This window comes from Sturnus vulgaris, chromosome 5 (assembly GCF_052056855.1).
Source record: "Sturnus vulgaris isolate bStuVul1 chromosome 5, bStuVul1.hap1, whole genome shotgun sequence".
Taxonomy (NCBI): domain Eukaryota; kingdom Metazoa; phylum Chordata; class Aves; order Passeriformes; family Sturnidae; genus Sturnus; species Sturnus vulgaris.
The window spans coordinates 35,737,817-35,759,459 of record NC_142247.1 but is presented as its reverse complement, the minus strand read 5'-3'; the positions used below and the strand labels follow the sequence as shown (position 1 = coordinate 35,759,459).

The 21,643-nt window shown below is 42.9% G+C and overlaps 1 protein-coding gene across 3 annotated transcripts in view; it reads left to right on the top strand.

The window, feature by feature from the left end:
* Nucleotides 1-21,643, top strand: part of TMTC1 (transmembrane O-mannosyltransferase targeting cadherins 1) — a 133,912-nt gene that overhangs the window by 105,842 nt on the left and 6,427 nt on the right. For all 3 annotated transcript variants that reach the window (XM_014876957.2, XM_088165422.1, XM_088165421.1), the window contains 7 exons: nucleotides 4,355-4,498; nucleotides 10,766-10,874; nucleotides 15,785-15,887; nucleotides 18,796-18,931; nucleotides 20,095-20,239; nucleotides 20,360-20,497; nucleotides 20,890-21,012. In XM_014876957.2, the coding sequence (XP_014732443.2) occupies nucleotides 4,355-4,498; nucleotides 10,766-10,874; nucleotides 15,785-15,887; nucleotides 18,796-18,931; nucleotides 20,095-20,239; nucleotides 20,360-20,497; nucleotides 20,890-21,012 (898 nt within the window). The remainder of the gene's footprint in view (nucleotides 1-4,354; nucleotides 4,499-10,765; nucleotides 10,875-15,784; nucleotides 15,888-18,795; nucleotides 18,932-20,094; nucleotides 20,240-20,359; nucleotides 20,498-20,889; nucleotides 21,013-21,643) is intronic.

Below are 21,643 nucleotides of genomic sequence, written 5' to 3'. Positions count from 1 at the left end.
TTTTATGGGTTGCTTTCCCATAATTTTGCTATTTCAAGACTTCTATTATAATTATCCTTGAATGTAGATTTTTAAAGAAAATTATTCTGATTTCTAAAGGAAAGGATAAACTGATTTCTTACATGAACTGCTACTTGTAGAATAAATTTAATGAAATTCAGCTTTCTTTCATAAATAATGCAGCACTTGCATTTGATTAGGTGAAGCCTAGAGGAATTTCTACCTAATCAGATGCATAGCAAGGAGGATATTGCCTGCAGACTGTTACCATTATCAGTGGTGGTGGCAAGGAAAATACAGCTCTATATATGTCCAGATAGAAAGATTTGTTTCTTAGGAGAAGTTTCAAAACAAGCTAGATATGTTCTAACAATTGATCTCTTGCATCTCAGTGTCTTCAGAGTGATGGTTTATAAAATAAAGTCTGTATTCTGAGTATTGTCATTACTGTGGCATGAAGAGACTCCAGGTTAATTGGAGACCTCCTTGTCTTGGTAATGTGTTTCTAACCTTTCTAAGAAATAAATACATTCTTCATATGAATGAAGCATGGGAAAGAGATGTTTGCATTAGAGAACTTAAAATAAGTTAAAGCTGATTATCAGGATTCATTGAGACCAATTCCAGAAGTCTTGATGAACACCACAAATCTCCTCATAACTTCAAAATAGAAGCACATGTGTCTCCCTCCATTACAACAACACATCACCTACAGCAAAAGCAAACAAGTTTGGTGTACCTGCCAGTCTTGCAGAACCATTTTGAAAGTTCTTGAGTAAATGTTGCTTATTTGGTAGCTTTTGGTCAAGTTTTATGCTTGTGCATAAATCCTGCCACAAGACTGTTCCCCTGTGTTTTTATTCTCAGGGAACTGTTATTAAGAGCAGTGGGTGTGCCTGGAAAAGGGTAGTTTAAATAGGCTGCTAGTCCTTTATTCAACATCCATATTAATAAATAAAAAAATTATCTGGTCCACATTCTCTAGCCCTGAGGTCAACTGGCATAAATTGACCTGGAAGAATTCAGTAAACGTTATGTATCCTCTGAGAGACAGTGACCAAGTCCAAGTTGGCTTTTGGGACCAAACCCTGGTCTGGGCTCAGGCCTGGAACTCTTTGAGGATGGTGTGAAAGTAGCATAAACTGAAAGAGGGCAGGTTTAGATGAGATACTAGGAAGAAATTATTTACTGTGAGAATGTTGAGGCACTGGAACACATTGTTCATAGAAGCTGTGGATGCCCCATTCCTGGAAGTGTCCAAGGCCAGATTGGATGGGGCTTTGAATAACCTGGTCTAGTAGAAGGTGTCCCTGCCCATAGTGGACGGGCATTGGAACAGATGGTCTTTAAGGTCCTTTACCTCCCAAAACATTCTATGGTTAAATGTTTCTGTAACAGCATGGATAGTCATGGGCTCAGACTCTGACTCTGGTTACTTTACCAGAGGAGATGGTCTCTTAGGCTTGGTTGTTCTGCTGAACTCAGTTGAGTGGCAGCTTGCTTTTCCACCATAATAAAGTAATATTCCAAATAAAATATTTGGAGAGAAATAAAAGAGTTGAACTTTAGCGGCAAAGCCCAACCCTGCTGCCTTATCTTGCCGTGGTCAGAATTTCTCGTAACTTTTGTTCAGACATGTGAAATTGCAGATGTAGTAAGTTCTTCAGGCCAGATGCTAAGCAGGTTTAAGCTGACAATTTGTGTTCTGGGTTTTCACTTACATTTCTTGGAAAGGGCAATGAGATGTAATGAATAAATGTAAAACACAAGAAATAGAGCCCAGGATACATTGGAGACGTGTTTGCATCCTGTGATTTGCTGTTGAGAGGTTTTAGCAGTGAGCTCAGAAGTGTATTTATGGAGCTGCTGGTCAGAACTGTGCAATTTAAAGGTGAAATCTGTTCCCTTTTTTAATCTTGAGTTTTCATTCCACTCCAGATTGGTGCAAGCAAATCTCCTGGGCCTAAAATGCCATAGGAGCACTAAAGGCCAAGAACTGAATTAATTTCTGAAAGTTTGAAAGAAGAACCATCAGACTGAGGGCTGTAAAATGTTAATCTGTTTCTGACTTTCCCAAGAATTGTCTGAAATCCTTATTCCCATTCATAACTCAAGTGACTTCATGTCAAATATTAGAGCTGTTTTATGTGTGAGTACTGACAGAAGTAGTGCACTCCTGTATCATAGCCATCTGGTAAAAAAGGCTCAAAAATATAACTCCCAGACCTTTTTCTTGGTCCAAAACAGTGTCAAAATCCCTTGGAGGAAATGGGAAACAAGACTGAGCCTGTGGTCATTTGCCCTAAGATGCTCTTTGCTCAGGATTCTGGTCAAGGTGTTGCACAGAGCTGCATCCTAAGTGCTGAAGAGCAAGCAAGCTTGGCCCTTTCCATTCCTCTCCTGCAGTTGCTCTGGAAAGCATTTGTCCCAGCTTGCTTCACCTGGGGAGACTTAGACTAGATGACAGGTGGATTTGATGGCCAAGGTCAAGCCTCCACACTACACCCTCATCATCATCTTTTCTTTTGCTGGTGCTTCTCCAAGCGCAGGAAGCCTCTCACACCCCAAAAATGCATCAGGCTCACTGGGGAGCATCGGCAATGGGAAGGGATGCTATTTCTATGCTAACTGCTGTTCTCACCACAAATTTCCTGCTCACTGCTACTCTGTGACAAGTTCAGTTAGGGGTCTCTTCACAAGTCACCTAAGCAGTGAATGCAGGTGGCAGGGGTGAGTGCGGATGCTGGGCAGTGCACCTGAGGGCTTGCAACAGAAGTGGTGACCTCTGAGAGACGGGATGCTCACCTGTGTGCGAGGGATGTTGGCATTCTGTAGTCATTATTTGCTATGAGTGATGGTCACTACATTTATCTTTTGTTATTATAACAGGCCAGTTTTTAAAAAACACGTGGCTGCATCCCTGAACAATTTCTCCTTAAATATGTGGCTTTTCAGCCCTTGTTTGATAGGTGAAAAAACGACTTCAGGCTTTTCTCTTACTTAATGGTAGGAAACATCCTGGTTTTGTTAGTGGTGCATGCCCATTTCTCCCAGAGTTCCCTTGAATGTTTCCAGCTTCACCCCCAAATAAGACCTTGCCAAAATAATTTATGAGCTGTGGAGTGAAAATGTGACTGATACAAATGTTGCAGCAGTGTATAAAATGCTAAATTATTCATGGTACTTAAGCACAGAAAACCCTAAGGCTGAACTGACGTAGTGAAAAACTCCTGGCAAAAAAAAAAAGCCCACCATGGAAAGTCTTGGATTAAAAACAGTTGCAAACTTTAGTCAGGCTATACTATAGAGTCTTAATCCCTTCTACCTTTAAATGCCCCTTCTCGTGCTGTACCCTGTGCTTTCATAGCCATTTGCTTTTAATGTCATTATCCACATCACTTTCCCATGATCAGGGCCCTAAGGCAAAGAACTGTCAGATAACTTTGTCCTCAGAGCCTCAGACCTTCTCACACAGCTGGTCACCAGGGACCTCTGTGGGCATCTGTCAGAAATTTACTTCCTTTCATTATGACCCTCAGTTTTCACCTACCTATCACACAGAGGGTCCTGGATACTTACATCAAGCCCTGGATCATTTCCACCTCTGGAGTTCTCTGGTGAAAGACCTACAAACTAAAATATTAATGTAGGAGCACAGCTACTTAATTCGTGGAGAATTTTAACAGAGATGCATTGGGCCCAGTAATGTAATCTTATAACTGAAAGAGGCACATGTGAAGATCAACAGGTCAGATAAAAGAAGAACTGTACTGTACAAATACTACAAGAAGCTTAGAGAATTCATACTGTTAAGCAGTCTGGTTCCAGATTCTTTTAGCATTTTGCTTGGTCCTGAAAGCATTGTTCAACAGCTGATTTCAGGTTTCCTTTTGCATTTTATTATCAGTTTTATTGTGGAAAAAATTTCAAAAACCCAACCAATAATATTAAATGATGTTGTGTTGGATTCTGTGTATATCAAAATATATTTCCATTGGAAACATTTTTTGACAAGGCAGTTCTTACTTGTTGCAAAACCATTTTGAATAAAAACATTCAGGCTGCTTTAGTCAGTATGCCTTTTGCTTGAAAGGTAAGATAGGTTTTCAAAGCTGTTCAATGTTCATTTTTCCCTGGAGGTATATAGGAACCATAGGAGAAGATCTAATTTGCAATCTCTTTAGGAATTGAGAAGGGTCCTCAAGATCCCATCTGACCAGCAGCAAATGAAGAGCAAACAAGGTTTTTTGGCTGACATTCATTCCTTTATTGGGTGCCAAACAGCAGAGTCAGTGACATCAGCATTATTTGTTAATTAATGAGCATCTATAACTTGATATTTCATTTTTCCCAGGCTGTACCCTCGTCATGCAAGTGCTCTCAACAACTTGGGGACGTTGACCAAAGACGTGGTGGAGGCTAAGGATTACTACAGACGGGCCCTGCAGCTCAACCCACAGCACAATCGAGCTCTCTTCAACCTTGGCAACCTGCTCAAGTAAGTTGAATGCAGGTCTGGCACCAAGAAAATTCACATTGCCCCTACACATATCACCAAAGCAGTTTTTTTCTGTCAGTTGGTAAAGAAATGTGTTATTTCTTAGTGCCATCCAAAAGTGCCAGCACAAAGATGAGGTTTGCTTTGGATACCCCTGCTGTCTGCCACGTCACTCCAGGTGCTGTTCACAAGTGTGTTTCAGTTGTAGGAAATTCATTTGTTCTGAAACAGGCCTCAGAAATGAGTTGCCTAAACCCAGCTAGTGACCTGAGATCCCTGTCCTGGTGGAGATGTGTGAACATTTCCAGGAGAGGAAGCTGTATTGATCAAAGGTAGGCATCAGATGCTGAGCTAATAACTAACACAGATCCAAAAAATCCCTCTCTTCAAGTTCCCACTTCTCCTCATTATGGAAAGTTGTATAGTTCAAGCATAAGCACCTTATACTGAGATGCTCAGAGCAGCAGAGGTTCATTCCCTTGCAGAGCAGGTAATTCTAGGTTTGAGAGGAAGGCTGGTTTACATCCCTGGGCGGTTAAAAACAAGTTGATGAGCTCATTATTTCACACGTTGTTATTTAGAGTGTCAGCCTTTAGCAAGGAGAATAGCAGACAATCATAATCATGCAAATTAATTTGACTAACCACATCCAAAGACTAAACTTAGATCTGTACAAGAAGCCAGTATGGTAAGATCTGTGAAGGGTTAAATGAAAAAAAGTAAAATAGCTCTGCTTAGCACCAGCAAAAGGTCCTTGGTTTTGTGAGGATATTGTGGTCTATTTGCTGACAGAACTGCATAAACTACAGCAAAAAAAGTACATATCTGCTGATATGAACTGCCCTTATTTTGCTGATAAAAGGTCTTGGTAAATCTTTTAGAGGAGCTTTATGCTGCTTAAACCATGACGGACTTAGTGTGGGACTTGTTTTAAAATGGCACTGTGTCATTAAAATTCGGTCTTTCTGGTCCTGAAATGTAACATAGAGTGTGGATTTGTATAAAGGATGTTAAGTCGGCTGCTGAAGTTCTGCCTGGTCTGTTCAGAAGCAGAGAAATTATCAGAATAATACTACAAGTAAAACTGGTGTTTCGAGTTAGAATATGGGTAATGAGTAATCTTAAATAGAAATTAGGTAAGTGCTTTACTGGAAATACAAGGAAGGAAAACTGTAAAGTCCTATTACAAGAGAAAAGAAAGGTATTTGTATTATTCATAAAATTTGGTTGATTGAAATTAATTTTAGGTAGCAATGGTGTTTAAGATTACATATTGTCTTTTAAATCCGTCATGTGTGCCTTAGTTATTATTCGCCTTTATGTTTTGGGGTTTTTTTTTAAATATAAAATATTAATGCAAAAGGATCTAAGCCATAAGAAGCACCAGGACATTCCATGTCAATTATGTTTAAATCCGGCCTGTCAAAGGCTCTTACGACCCAACAGATGGATAAAAACTGCATTCGTTGCACTTGAAAAGCACAAAGGAGACGTGGGGAAAATTTCTTAGAACTGCTGTTTGTTTTCTGTGCAATATGTCATCGTTTTCACATTGTGATCCTTAAGATATTGTGTGTCCTGTTGGATTGTATGTGCTCTGCATCCTTCTGTGGTGCCACATTTTGCAGTATGTTAAATGTGTGTGATGCTTGTGCTAAACTTGTCAGAAGAAAGCATTCAGGATCCTCCTGCCCTTTTCCCACATCCATTTGCTCCCTTTTTCTAAACTTCCTTTAGACTTCCAAAACAATGTAGTGCATCTGGACACAGCACTTGTATTAATTGTATTGGAAGCTGAGTGCCCTCATATCCCTCTTCAGCTTTTAAAAACCTACTGAAAAATAGATGGAGCTCACAATACAGGAATTAGCACACGTGTAAAGCAGATGCTATGTGGGCAGATCCCATATGAATGTCACCCTTAAAATGGGATCCCAAGGGCCAGCACCTTTCCTAGATGATCCAGCAGCTTAGCAAAGAACAGCAGCCATGCTGGAGCATGAGGTAACTTGTGAGATGACACCAGACAGGTACAAGGCAGACGTTTCACTTTCCCCCTTCCTACAACTGTATCTTTATTTATCTTTTCTACCTGTGTCTACAATTATCCTTCCATATATATATATATAAATGTGTATATATATGGCAGCCACTATTCTGCAGACACTAAATGCTAGTATAATATGGGGAATAAATGGAATAAAATGGAAATCTGCAGAATATTACAGACAGATATAACTTTCTGGCTGTATTATGAAACATTATGAAGAGTGTTTTGATTTTTAAGCATATGTCAGAGAGAAGATAAGTGGTCAAGCAATAAAAGCTTGACTGTCCTCTTTACAAAGGCTTCAGAGCTTGGAGTGGATCAGGAAGAGACAGATCTGTGACTCTTAAGGCGTGTCCAGCAACAGCACTGCTTGTACTGGGACATGGAATGAAATTGCCCAGCATGGGGAATTCCCAGTTGAATTCTGCTGAGTTCCTTGTACCCATCCCTGCTCGTTGTGTGCAAACCTGATGGCAGATACTAGATTTCATCTCTGGAGTACTGAGAGAAGGGAAGTCCAGGATTTTGGAATCATGGGTTTGTCATTCCCATGTGGGAATCTGCCTTTCATTATTCCATGCAAATAAGCTATTTGAGCATCCATTGCTTCTGATTTAAACTTGAGTAAGAACTGTTTTGAGGATGCAGGATGGAATTTTTAAGTTGTTTTCTGTGGAAGTCGTAGATGAAAAATGATGTATCTATTTTCTGTTTGCACATAAAGAAGACAGCTATGTGCCAGAAGATGAATGTTCTCAGGAAGTATTGCAGGGTAATGGCTGAATAAGCCTCTGGTTGTGTTTACATATCCTAAAATAAAGTTGTATGTCATAATTTTCGTGTGTACTGTAAATACTGGAGAGCAGATAATTAAACAATGCCGACAGATTTCTTACTTAAAATAGGCTCAAAAGATGGCCTACCTAAAAGTAAGAAATCTCTGCTTTCATGGTCTGTGATCACTGACACAGAGCAGCCTGATGCTGCTTTCTTGTGTTTTGAGTATTTGTCTCCTCTGTATAAATTCAGGTTTGTTGAGATACAGATGAATATTGTGCAGAACAACTCTTGAATTTATAGGCTGTGGGTATTTCTGTAAAGAGACAAGAAATAATATATTATGAACATATGAAATAAATATCAATCTCAGCTTTCTGTTGCAGGAAGAATGGATAAGAACTTCATATTTTGGTACTGTATCAATCCACACTTAAAGCACTGTTCCTTATGAAGAAAAGCCTCAGAACTCTCACATGCTTTGAGAGTGTTATGGCTTCATTTTCAAGGGGAAAATGAAATGCCTAGAAACAATCTCCACTGAATCTTGACTTTACTCAAAGGACTGATTTTCCTCTGTATGTAACCTACATCATGTCCCGAGCGTTTGTTGTTGTGATTTAGTCCCAGTTGAGCAAACCAATCTATTCAGAAGAGAAAGGACTGTCTGCCCTCTCTGATACAGGCTTCTGGATGTGAGTGTGCTGACACAGGCTTGTGAAACTGTCTGGAGATGCTGAAAAACATCAGGTAGAAACTACATGTATTGAGATTTAAGACTTTTTAGCTAGTGAAATGTTCCTTTCATTCAGAAGCAAACTGAGTGGTGATGTTCAGTGGTACTGCATCTGGCTTTCTGAATGGTCTCTGCAGGATACTCTGTGTCTCATGAAGTGGTACAGTTATCCCTCAGTATCACATACACATTGGAGACTGTGGCAGTCTAATTTGTGCAGTAGATTGACAAAATAACTTAGGTTATTATTATAACTTAGGTTCTCTAGAGATCATTTGGAGATTAAACTAGCTGCTCATAGCAAGTCTGATTGGATCAGATTTTTCAGGGCTGTGTCCAGCTGAATTTTGGGTCCCTCCAAGGAGAGAGATGCCACAGTTTCTCTGTGCAACCTGTTCCAGTGTTTGACCACCCCTGAGGTGAAAAATATTTTTCTTTATATCTAATCAGGATGTCCCATGTTCCTACTCTGGCATCTGTTGCCTCTTGTCCTGTCATTGCACACCTCTAGAAGTGTTTGGCTCTGGCTTCTCTGTATCCTTGTAACAATTTCTTCTGTGTTTGTGGCTGTAATACAGTCTAAATGACTTCAAAAAATAAAATATGAAAGTTACCAAATCCTTTAGAGCCCTAATTCCTAGGTTGCCCTCTGTTGCACATGAAATTTGCTGCAGTACTAATAGCCCTGTGCATTGCCAGACTTTGGCAGGGTGGTTTAACCTGGCGCCTCTCCAGTGGTGGGGCACGTGCAAAAATATGGAAGAGATGTTCTCGGTGGAAAGAACTGTTCCTTGTTTTCAGCTGGAGCATGCTGATTGGAAAGGCATGGCTCTGAGCTCAGGTGGGAGAGGGAGTCAAGAGAGAGAGGGAATTGTAAAACAGGGTCAGTTGGGTAAAAATTGGAGTAAGTGATCACAGATTGCTCCTGTCAGTTGAATTTGTTCTTCTCTTTATCACAGTGAAGATGTACATTACCTAACTCTTCCTGCTCCGGATCCCCAGTTTGTGGTAAATTAGTGTATTGGACTGTTCTTTCAATGCTTTGTGCTTTCCCAAATTGCAGGAGATTTATGTAAGAGACGGCCTTGATCGTGCAAAGTGTTGGCCTTGAGCCAGGAAAGCACTTCAACCAGTAATTAATTTTCAACTTGCATACATAAAAGTTAAGTACACGTTTAAGTGCCTGGCCAGAGCACTTGGTATCTTGCAGGCCTAAGCCCTCTGAGAAACTACTGGATCTGCTTTTTTTAATGTAATGCAGTCTGTCACATAAAAAGATGCCATAATCTTTCCCTCTTTACCCCCACTTTCAGGAGACAAACATTGTTCTTGGATCAAATGGAGGATAAAAGAGGCCATTTTGGAATAAAAGAGTATTTAAGAGGGCTGCCCCATGTTTAGAGTGAATGCTTGTGGTTAATGTGAACTTTTACTGCTGCTGAGTGGATCACTTAATCCTTTTATTTCTGTAGCGGGCATTTCCTACATTTTCTGCCAAACATCAATACCTTTATTAAGCAGTCATCTGCTTTTGATTTATAAAAATGTGTCATGAAACTCCAGCCAAAGAATCCCAAAGTTTTATAAATTGACAAGCTAGCTAGACTTTAATTAGTGTAGGAGAAAAGTGGTTCTTTATTTGTTTTTGCTTCATTCGTGTAATTTATATGGAACACCACTGGAAGAAGAAAAAGACTAGCACAACTGGTTTTACTTAGCTTAATGCACAGGCAAAATATTCTTCCAGTTACACAACTAGAAAGGGAAAAAATCTGCAAAGCCACATATATTATCAGCTGAAATTTGCACCTTATAAACAAGATCTGGTTACTTGACCATGCCAATCAGATGAAATCTAAGGCCAAAGCAGCAAGGTGTTCACGTATTTTCTATTTCCCCAGAGCCCTCTGTTTCTTTTTCTAAGCCCTGCTATTCGTATTCTTTGTACACCCAGCACAAGGAAAATGTTGTTTCAGCCCAGCTAAACATCCTTAGATGTTTGTTCAGGAAACCTTCTCATTTTTCAAAGAAGAGAAATACAGAGCGATTCTGGAGAAATTGTAGCTCAAATAAATAAATATCCTAAGATTTTTGTTAGGGAGACCTTTTCCATTTTCCATGACAATAAATGCAGAGCAATGCTGGGAAAAAAAACCAGCTCATCAGCGCAGCCACCTTTTAGCTGTCTCTTGTTCATAATCCTTAGGATCTGAAAGACAGAACTCCTCTAGCCTAATGATCAACTTGCTAAGGAATTATTTAGAGATCCCAGGCAGATTTAACTTGGAGATATTTCACTTTCAAAATAATGGAGTTGCAAGTGGATCTGTAAGAGCACTTGTCTAGGAACATGCAGAGACTCTTCAAGGTTTTAGTAAAGGAAATTAAGCAGCGTCTCCAGGCTGCTGAAGTGAAAGGGAATGTCCTGTTCCCAGATCACAGTGCCTCCATCCTCTCCCTTCAGATACTTAACTGTATCCATTCATTAAAGCCTCTGTCCTCCCAGCTGCTGGAGACGGCGATGGGCTGAGGAAGTGCTGGGTATTCACATTGTGGAGAGGAGGCGTGAGTGAATCATTTAGTCATCCCCGAAAAGGGCAAGCCGGGCACATCCATGTCTCTTTAAAGTAGTTAATCAGTGGGATAACCTAAACATGTACTTACAGGAATATTCCTTTCTGGGTTTTTTTGCTCCTTCCTGCAGGTCCCAAGGGAAGAAGGAGGAGGCTGTAATCTTGCTGCGGGACTCCATTAAGTACGGCCCAGAGTTTGCAGATGCTTACTCAAGCCTGGCGTCACTGTTGGCCGAACAGGTAACAGGGATAGCTCGGGTCCTCTGCCTTGGTGTGCATGCACTGCTGCTCCAGCTGCAGCACCTCCTGCACCTCCCATCCGTGCCTCACTCACACTTGGTGGCAGGCGTGGGTCCATGCTGTCTGCACAGAGCTCAGGCTGCTCCACAGATGGCTTTTCCAGGATGGGAGGCAGCTCATTCGCAGTGAGTAATTACACCCACATGGTGTGGCTCTGAATTAAATCACTGCTGAAGTTGTGAGTAAATCTCTCTGTGCGGCTCCTTGCCTCTATGGCGAAGTCTTAATCCGTTGCACCTTGAATGTTGTGACAGCAGGAGAGGCGAGCGCTTCCCCTCACACACACTCCTACACAGATAACCTTGAGATTGCATGATAAATCATTCCAAAGCTAGGGATTGTCACAAACCCGGTGGCCTCTGCAGCCCAGATTCTGCCCCTTGCACACAAACACACACTGGGATATGGCCCTTGGTTACTGTGGATCACAAGCAGGGAAGTGAGAAGGGTCCCTGGCTTAATGTTGTTCTTAATGAGTGGCTGTTCAATATTTTATTTAACCTCATTGTTCATGTGCCTCCAGGCCTTATTTGCTGTGCGTGGCCCAGGCTGTGCTCTGGAGGCAGAATTACTCATTTCCTCTCAGGCCTGTTCCCCACGCTCATTACTCAGGCTCTCCCTATTCTCTGTAGTTAGATAATTTATTTCTGCAACACCCCTGAGAGATGAAATATTGTCCCCACAGAGGAAAAGACAACTTGAGGCACAAAACCCTTGAGTTCAGAAGGAGCCATGAGGCATGAGTGCCCACGCTGGGACCACCAAGTTCTCCTTTCCTCCACACCTGCAGCAGCAGATGAGGGATGATGTGGTCCCAGTCTGGGGTTATGGGGGTGGATGACAAGGTCCCTGTAACTGCACAGCTCCAGCACACCTCTGCAAACCTTTTTAAAACTGATACTTTTTCTCCTTCAGTTTTCAGATCTAATTGTTCCATAGCATAGGGTGCTGAAGCTTTCTTAAAAGGTTGCTGAATATAAATACAGACAAAGCAAAATGGTATCTTTTGCTGTTTTCCATTATTCTGGTTAGGGAAATCCTCTCTCTGTAAGGGAAGGGGATGAATTTCAGCAAAACTATAGGCAGAGGTATTGTTTAATCTTCTTTAAGGAGGTAGGCACTCTGTGAAACTCACCTATGATATGTGTGAATTACTGAAAGATGTTCTATTTTATTTTCCCTTTTAAGAGAATTTCAAATATTATCAATATTACCTGCAGGGATCTCGAAATATAGTGTATGAATTTAAAGACAAGCCTTGTTGAATGGGAAGTCTGCTTTGGATAAGCCCATCAGTGAAGAGTCTCCTGCAAGTATAGGAAATGAGTCCTCTGCAGTAATACCTGGTTTTAATATTAATTGAAATTATTAATTAGGACGATCGATTGCAAGGTCAGCAGAGCAATAAAACCATTATAGAGTCCTGAGACCTTCTGCCCAAAGCAAATGCCATTAGTAAGTCCAGCAATAATTCATCTCTCTTACATATGGATTGCTCATCCTCCTGTGACTTGAGTAAATGGTAGGCAAAAAAGATAGTTAGTACAATTTTCTCAGAAAACAAAATTTTTCTGCAGACTTTTAACACTTTCTCATGTTCAGCCACAGCAGGTGCCTACTTGATTGTGCACCTCCTGCCTCACACATTCATCCTAGTGGCCACAGCAGGTCTGTCCTACAATACCTGCTGCTGCCCGTGGCTGGGAGCTGCAGAATGGCACCCTCCAGGGGTACAGGCAGAAGTTTTGTTATCTTCAGCCCAAAGGATTATGACAGGAGCTGATTTTCAATTAAGGGTTTTCCTCTTTGTCTGAGCAGTAGTGTTCAAAGTTACAGGAGTAGTGCCTAAAAGTTACAGGAAGTATTTTTTTGTCTCCTTGTGGCCCAGGGCCTGTGTCACAGCTGTAGGGATGTCAGTGAGGCCAGGCAGTTACAGGATGGCATCACAGTGGAGCTCTGGGGAAGGCACCACTGGCTCTCTCTTGTTGGGATGTGATAGAAAGGGGCTGAAGTGCCACGTTGAAATAACTTCCATGAGGTGACCGTGCCCATGACAACTTCTGCTTCTCCAGCTTTGCTCCAAGGCTAAAAGGGAAACATGTAGACACAGTGAGATAGTGCCAGGATTGCCTTGGTCAGTGCTGCACAGCATGCTCCCCCCATATTAAAGGGGATGAATCTGAAATAGACCTAAGAGGACTGTTTCAGCTGCTAGGGAATTAACCTGTAACTTGATGTAATTGCCCTTTTCCCTCCTTGACAGCTGATTCTGAAGCCAGAGCTAACGTGGAAAAAAACACTGCTGCATTGTATAGAACAGTTTGGCTTGTTTGTACCTTTTATAAATGCTTGCCCTTCTGACTGCTCTTTGTGCTTGGTATTCTAACTCAGTTGCAATGTATTGCAGTTTTCCATGATTTCTGTGATCACTGCAGTGATGCTGGTAACAGAAATCAAACTTTTTTGCTGCCTGTTTTCACATGTAAACATTGGTTTCCCACATTTTCCCGTCTTCCCAGCTTCAGTTTCATCCATATTTTGTGCTACTTGGTGGCTCTTTTCGGACTCTAGCTTCAACTGATTTTGTGTGTGTTTCTTAGAAAAGGAAACTTTTTAACCCACTTAGCTGCAGAGGAGAGCCTACTCAGGCATAACCAAACTGAAAAACTGAGCCTTACGAAAAACAGACCTAAAACCCTGGAGTTCAACTGAAAGATTCTCATATGCATAATTTTTTTAATATCATAAAAATCTCATACATTTTTTATGCCAGCCTTCTGAGTTTTGTGAGATTGATGAATGTTTCATGAAGGTCTGGGAGTGGCATTATTAAGTGTTAATGAAAATGAAGCCTTGATGAACTTAGAGCTCTATTTCTGCTAAGAAGAGGAGAGGCTGTGAGGAGGGAATGCTCTGGCAGGAATAGCAGGTTCCACCCTTGCCACTTTCTGACTGTGCTTAATGAAAACACTTTGTTAGACTGGGAAATGAGCCCGAGGCATGCAGGGTCAGGATGTAAGGTGCCAAAAAAGTAATGCAACCATGATAAAAGTGCTCAATATTGGTGAATATTTTGACATGAAACACTCTAATCCAGTTTAACACAGCCCTTCCTTGCTTTGAAAATTTAGTTTATGATCAGTAAATAAAATAAGCTGACATACGTGTATAAAAAGCTACATTCATTGGCTGAAAATTAAAAGCGGAGGAAAATAAAGTAGTACATAAATCTTGGAAAATGTGCACGAAAAAATTGCTCTTCAATTTAGTCAGTTCTGATGTTCACTACACTTTTCCTGACTCTGCAGGATAATGTTGTCAAATTCACATCAATTTATCCAAAATTTCCAAAGTTAAGCACTTTTTCAAAACGTGTTTCTGTTCTTTATGCCACACTTATCTTCTTTGCTGGCTGACCTTTATCTTGTAAATGTGAAGGGACTTAACTGTGGCAAACTCTGTGATTCTGCGATCAAGTCATACTCTTTCCGTGCAAGTGATTCCAGCTCTCCAGTTCTGAAATAGTAGGTGAGAAAAGAGTCCTCACATTAAGCAGCTGTGGAGCAAAAGCTGCTGTCAGGTACAGATTTTAAATCCAGGGAAAGCCCGGGGGCTCTGCCATTTGCAGGCTTTGAGGAGAATCCATAGCTGGGAGCGGACGAACCTCTTATTTCAGTGTGGATGCACTCCCGAGCGTGGGAGCTCCAGGCCCTCGTCAGTGAAGAGCCAGTTGGCTGCTTTTGCTTGGGAGCTTTGTCAGGAGGCTGTGGAGTTTGTTGCTGTAGGGCTGTGCTGCTCAGTGGAAAGGGAAGAATTGAGAAAAGCGTCTTTGGTGCTGGAGGCTTCCCTGACACCCCTCTGCACTGTGCTTGTCTCTTCTGTTCAGTCTCCTTCCACAAACACACCCGACAGCCAAGCTCTGAGAGTAGGGGGAAGGAAGGCACCCATGCTGGTGAGCATGCAGGCAGTGAGCACACATGGTCTGACTGGAGGGAAGTGGGAACCATTATATGTTGCTCTTTGATCCAAAGGAGAAACCTGATTCTTGTTTCAGGACCAGGCTGCCCGTAGCTCGGGCTAGACAGAACCCAGCCAGTAGGATGCTTTCTGTAGGCAGGGTGTTCCCAAAGAAAAGATCTGTATTTTCTAGAAATGTTCAGGACCAGCAAACCTCCCTGAAATCTGTGCAAAATGAGAGCTCAGTGCATCTGGGCAATCATCATGGTGGCATGTTCCATCAGTCCCAGCGAACTACACCTCACACACTGACAATGCCTGGTTTTAATCTGAATCTGTCAAACTTCTCCTGCTCTTTCACCACCCTCTGTCTTTCTCCAGCTTCCTTTATCCCTGTGCACTAGCTCCCTAGCCATCACACACAACAGGCTTTCATTCTTTGTGTTTTCTTCCCTGCTTGAGGAAAGGATAGCAGAGCTCCAGAGGGGAAAAGTTAGTCAGTGAGATGCTCATTAAACAAATAAATTAGAACATATCAGCTCCCAGATGACAGTTATTTCACAACAGAGCAAACCCAATCCCTGTTGCTGTGTTTTTCCTGGCTGGGCATGTGCCCAGCTGGGGGCTCACTGGCATTGCACAGGCACCACCTTTTCCAGGTATTTCATGGGTAACAAAGGCATGGGGGAAATCTGTCTGAATTGCTCTGGGATACCAGGTGGCAGCTGTATCACATCTGTGCCATGGGGTAAAATTTTGGCCTCTTGGAAAGTGGGATGGGTGTGGATTCCCCAGGCTTCCCATGCAGCAAGGGACTTGTCACAGAATGTAGGTGTGCAGTAAATGGTGCTGAACCTTTCTGCCGTGGCTAAGAAATCTCCTTCTCTTTCAAGGAACAGCTTAAGGAAGCTGAGGAGGTCTATAAGGCTGGCATAGAGAATTGTCCAGAGAGCTCCGATCTGCATAACAACTATGGTGTTTTCCTGGTTGATACTGGTAAGTGAGAGGGAGCAAGGGATTTTTCCCTCTCTGCCTTCTTTGCTTTGATTTATTTTATGCAGCAGTACACATCTAAAAGAGTGTCAAAAGCTTCCAAGGCAATAGATGTGCCTCCGTGGTAGCTTGGAAATAAATATCCCTGTGCTGCTGAGAGGGCACAGTGCACTGGAATTTGTAATCAGTGCAGGCACTGTGCAGCAGGAGCATTCAGCCCCGCTGTTCCCGTCGGTGTTTCTCACCATATTCACACAGGCAGTTGCCCTCTTCGTGTGAGCTGGGCAGCACCCTGACAGTTCTGCCTTATTTCCAGCAAGGTATGGCTGCATCAAATCATAGGCACACAAATGGATTGTTATGGTCTCTGGAGCATGTGCGGCCCCACTTTGTGACAAAGCAGGTCTTTGACTGTAAGGCTTGAGTGCCACCACTATAGAAAGGAACATGGCTTTTAAACCACAATCATCTGTGAAAACAAGACCTTATACACTGTGGGGCAAATTGTTTTTTGAGGAGCTCTGTAATGGCATCCTTTTTTTTTTCTGGGTTTATGGTTCTCATCCAACTTCCTTGGCACTTTTTGGCATTCACATAACAACAGAAACTTCACTTTAATTGCACCTTTTATTGACAGCTTTATAAGCAAGGCTAAGTTTGACAAATGACTAGTGGAAACTGATTGTTGTCTCACTGTGATCCCTCCAGAACAGAGCCAAGACTCAGTGATGAAATAGTGTAGGCTTGAAGTGTGTGGTTGTCATCCATTCTTTCCCCATCACATATGCCCAGCTCCAGTGGTGCTTGGGAAGAAGGGACAATGGTGTCTGTCAGTCTGCAACTGGCTTCTGAGCTGACACTTGGCCATCACTCTTCTGTAGTGCCAGTGTGAAACAAATACAAAACCAGAACCAGTATTCATAATCAAGAGGCATCATGGCATTAGCAAAAGGGGTTCAGGTTCTGAATTTAGGCCCTAGCAAAATTCAATCTTGCAAATAATAAAAATTCCTGAGTAATTTCCCTCTGATTTTGTACTCAGCTTTGCTTGCCAACTCAGATAAACTGTCCTATTCCTGCCAAAATTTGTGGTTCAAATGTAGTGCAGAGCACTTTCTGGTTTTTGCAGTTGTGTACTCTGCCAAAGTCAAAACTATCATTTCCTGGTTTACTCCTACGCTTCCCTACAGACAAACAACTGGAAAAAATCCCACTGACTTTTGATACTTGGGGCACGATGTGTCAATAACCCTCCTAGAGACATGACAAGGCGTGAAGGCAGTGGCTGGTGGTGAGCCTGTCACAGGCTGCGCTCTTTGCCGGTGGCACAGGGAGATGCTGTGAAGCACCACGCCAATTAACTTGCAGGATTTTGTGCAACAAGCCTCCAGCAAGTGTTGGCTCTGGGGAGCCACAACTCCAGACAGCTCTGCAGTGGTCACAGGCATCCAGTGTGTCTCCCTTAATGATGCACATTACCCCTGTGTGCCGAGCAGGGGAGGCACTGACTGGCTGAAGGACTGAAGTGCATGCACAGCTGCTTCCTAGGATGTTTTGTAGATATAATTTTCAAAAGTCATACCTTGAACAACACGTTCTCAGCCTTAGGTAAATCTTGAACACTTCTAAACCTCTCCACAGATGTTCCTCCTCACTCCCTTAAAGGAGATGCTGAGATGTGTCCATGTATCTTTTGAGTTACATAGATTGTCTCCGAAAAATCAAACTAGATCTGTGAAGCTATGAAAACAAAATTCCCACAGCAGTATGTTCAGTTGCCCCAACATGCCACTGGCTGTTTTTGAGATCTGTTTTCCAGCTCGAAATGGAATTAAGTACATTGTAAAGTGAATCGGTTTAAAAAATGCCAACACTGTAAAGCTTTGTTGTGGAAAAGCTATTTGATTATTGGTTTTCATCAGGAGATTATCTGGTCTGGAGTTTGCAACCCAATTAAACGAGCCCTGGGATAAAAATGCAATATTTACATTGCTGAAATGCTGGAACTTTATACTTTTACCATCATTTAGCTAAATAAAAGTACATTATTAAAAGTAGAACTTTATGCATTGGGGTATAAAGTTCAGGTGCATTGATCTTGCACCTCTTTTTGCTTGTATTTTGTTGTAGTTATCTGTGATGTCATGGGCTGCAGGACCTTGCACATTTTCACACAGTGAAGCAGTGCCACCCAATGGCTCCTGTTCAGCACAGAGATGGTGCCTGCGTGCTCCTAAATAGGCATCTGGACACCTCTCCCCTGGGATTTATTGCCCTGAGTGGGAATTAGCTGGTCCCTAGCAGCTATTCCCAGTCCTGTTGAGCAATACACAGAGACTGAGCTGGAGCTCAGAGCAACACAGCAGAGGTGGAGGGAATAATCTCTGCTTGGAGAGAGCTGAAACTATTTGCAGTTGTGGTGGGGAATACTGGGAAGCTTGTTCTTCATTCTTCATTGTTCATTTCTCCAGTGGGCCAGGGTGAAAGGATGCTCCAGCAGGAAATGGCACATATGCCCCAGCCCCTTCTCTGAGATGGGCTCTGTCCTTAGCACAGGGGTTGTGTTCCCACTGCTGCATGATCAAGAGGGTACTTTCAGTCAGGAGTCATCTTGTTGTGACTGTACCCTCAATTTGCAAAAAACCCACCCCTAGAAAATCTATTTCTCACGACCATCTCTGAATATCAGGTCCTAAATGTTAGTTTGGACAGCAATTTCTCTTACACTTAGATTCAAAATTTCTCTTACACTTAGATTCAAAATGCTGAGGCAGTATTTCTTTCTCAAAATGTTTCCATGCATAGGGCAATAGAAGAAAGAAAGCCAGAACATTACTGTGTGCTGAGTTTGAGACAGTGTTTTTCTGCTGCACAAGGTTTTTTCTGGTTTAATGGCTGTTTTCCTCTCCAGGGTCTCCCGAGAGAGCCATGTCCCACTACAGGCAGGCCATCCTCCTGAGCCCCGCTCACCACGTGGCCATGGTGAACCTGGGCAGGCTTCATCGCTCCCTGGGGCAGAACAAGGAGGCTGAGGTGTGGTACAAGAGGTGAGGATTTGGGGTGGGAGACAGAGGGTTTCCTCCTGCCCCTGTATGACTTGCTCTGCTAAAGAGTTTCTGATATGCAGGTCTATCAGTGCATGCGTGGGGTTTCTGCCCTTCATTCTCCATCTGTTTGAAGCTAGATTTAGCGATTTTTAGGGAGTGCTTGGAAAGGCAGCATGGGCTCTGGCAGTGTTGATTTCCCTGGACTATTCCCAAGCCCCCAGGATGGACACTACTGCTTTTGGCTGAGGGATGCTCTGATGATAAAGTTGGAGGTTTCTCGGTGGCAGGAGCAGGCTGTGTTACCACAGCTCCCACGCTGCTTGAAGGTGGTCTGTGGTTGCTGCAGTAACAGCCACAAGTGCTGCACAGCTCAGCTCCAAACCCTTGGCATCATTAGTAACTCTGGCCTTTCCCAGCAGTGTCCCAGCAGTCAGGCTCTGACTCCTGGTATGCAGCAGGACTGATTGGGTGGGAGTATTTTTGCCTTCTTTTTGGCATATAGGTTTGTGCTCACATTCCCCAGGTTTCATCACTGTCAACCATCCCCACCCCTGCTGCAGGCTCATGGGCACTTTGGAGGTGGCTCCTTCTCCTTCTGAGGTGGCTAGAGGGATTACTGCTGTGGGCGTATTCCCTAACAATAGCTCTCAGCAAGTTCTGCAACACAGATGGGCTCAAGAAGGGACACCGATGTCTTTCATCCTTAATTACTAGACAGAAATCTGTGAAGTATCAAAGAGAGGTGGCACTAAATATCTGGGATGGATATTAATGCCCTTAGATTCCAGGGAAAGGAGGTTCTGAATTGGCTGCAGGGTAGTGAATTCTGCTTGTGTGGTGAGAGACCTACATTAATTTCTATAGGTGGAAATAACTCTTAGTAATAGTTGAAATGAGCTGCACAGTGGGAACCTGTTCATTCTAACTTGTAGGTGGTTTGTGATGTACTACAGGTATAACATTCTTAATTTTGATTGTACTATATTTAGTGGTTCATAGTCAAATCATACATCAAGATACGAAGATAATGATAATGATCCCTCCCCAGAACTTGAAATTTGTGCTTCCCAGAGCTTTGGTTCTACATCCCAGCACAAGCCCACCTCTCTCTTCCACTTGGCTTCTCACACGACCTTGAAGCATGCCTTTTTCCCAAACTCCAGGGCACTGAAGGTATCCCGGAAGGCTGAGATCCTGTCCCCTCTGGGAGCTCTCTATTACAACACAGGGCGATACGAAGAAGCGCTGCAGGTTTACAGGGAAGCAGCAGCACTGCAGCCTTCCAGCAAGGACATCCGACTGGCACTGGTGAGCGTGGGGCCAGGGCAGGGCCACCACAGGAGAGCAACTGGGTGCAGCCCAGCATGTGACAGAGGGCCGAGCTTTACAAGATCATAACACTTCATAATGTGGCTGTTAATGTTACAGGCTCAGGTTTTGGCGATGATGGGGCGGACGAAGGAAGCTGAAAAGATGACGAACCATATCCTTAACGAGGATGCAGAGTGTCTGGAGTGCTACCGCCTTCTGTCAGCCATCTACAGCAAGCAGGAGCTCTATGCCAAGGTACCATGGCATGGGATACCCTTGTCCCAAGGGCTCACACACAGACCTCAGGTTGAATTTTACACTCCCATCTCTTTGGGGATCTGTCATGTGTGCCTCAGCACACATTCAGTTGATTATTTCTTCACTAAAACCTTCAGTTTATCTGCATGCTAAGACTGAAGCTAAGCAGTGTGGTTTTCTTATCACTTACACCTCCTGCTGCTGTCAGCCCCACTGCCCATCAGCCCTAGGCATTTAAATATCTCATTTCCCTGTGTGTTAATGATGTAGGGCAAACAAGGGAAGGAGGAGGATGATTCTTATGCTGGGAGTCCATAGTGGCGAGGAAAGAATTAGAAGTGGGAAGGCACTGAATGGAAGGCACACAATGTCCTCTTGCTTTTTCACAGGCACTTGAAGCTATAGAAAAAGCGCTTCAGCTAAAACCAAAGGATCCAAAAGTCATATCAGAGCTCTTTTTCACTAAAGGAAACCAGCTAAGAGAACAGAATCTCCTTGACAAGGCTTTTGAGGTATGACTGCTCTGAGACCTACCAGTGGTTTCACAGGCTAAAAGAGAGTTTGCTCATTGTGTGTGAAACTTTGTGGTACATACACCCTTGGCTATTGGCCTTAGGAGCTCAGAGGCCATCACTGGAACAGAGAATGCCATGAGGCAGCTAACTTTAACACACTTATTTACAACTTTTTTCCTCGTTCCTGTATGGAAATACCGCTCCCTGCTCTGAGAGGTTAAGTACAGAATTATGGTGGAATTGACTCTTGCTCCATCCAGCCCCAGCCCCTCTTGCTGACAGTGACCGGCTCCAAGTGGCTCAGCAGGAAGCTTGGGATCCTATGAGAGCTCACCATGTTGTTATATCTCACCTCAGAAGCCAATAACTGAGAGATTGACTTCTCCTGTGAAGTAGGATGATTGATGGCCTAGAAATTATGTTAGCATTGATAATAGTGCAGAAACAACCTGGTGTAGTGGAAGGTGTCACTGCCTGTAGGAGGGGAGCTGGAAGAAGATAATATTTGAAGTCCTTCCCAACCCAAACCATTCCATTATTCTCTGATTCTTTGATTTTCTCTGATTCAGAAAATATTTGGACTGTTCTGAATATTTTCAGTATCCCTAGAGATGTTTAATCCTGATTT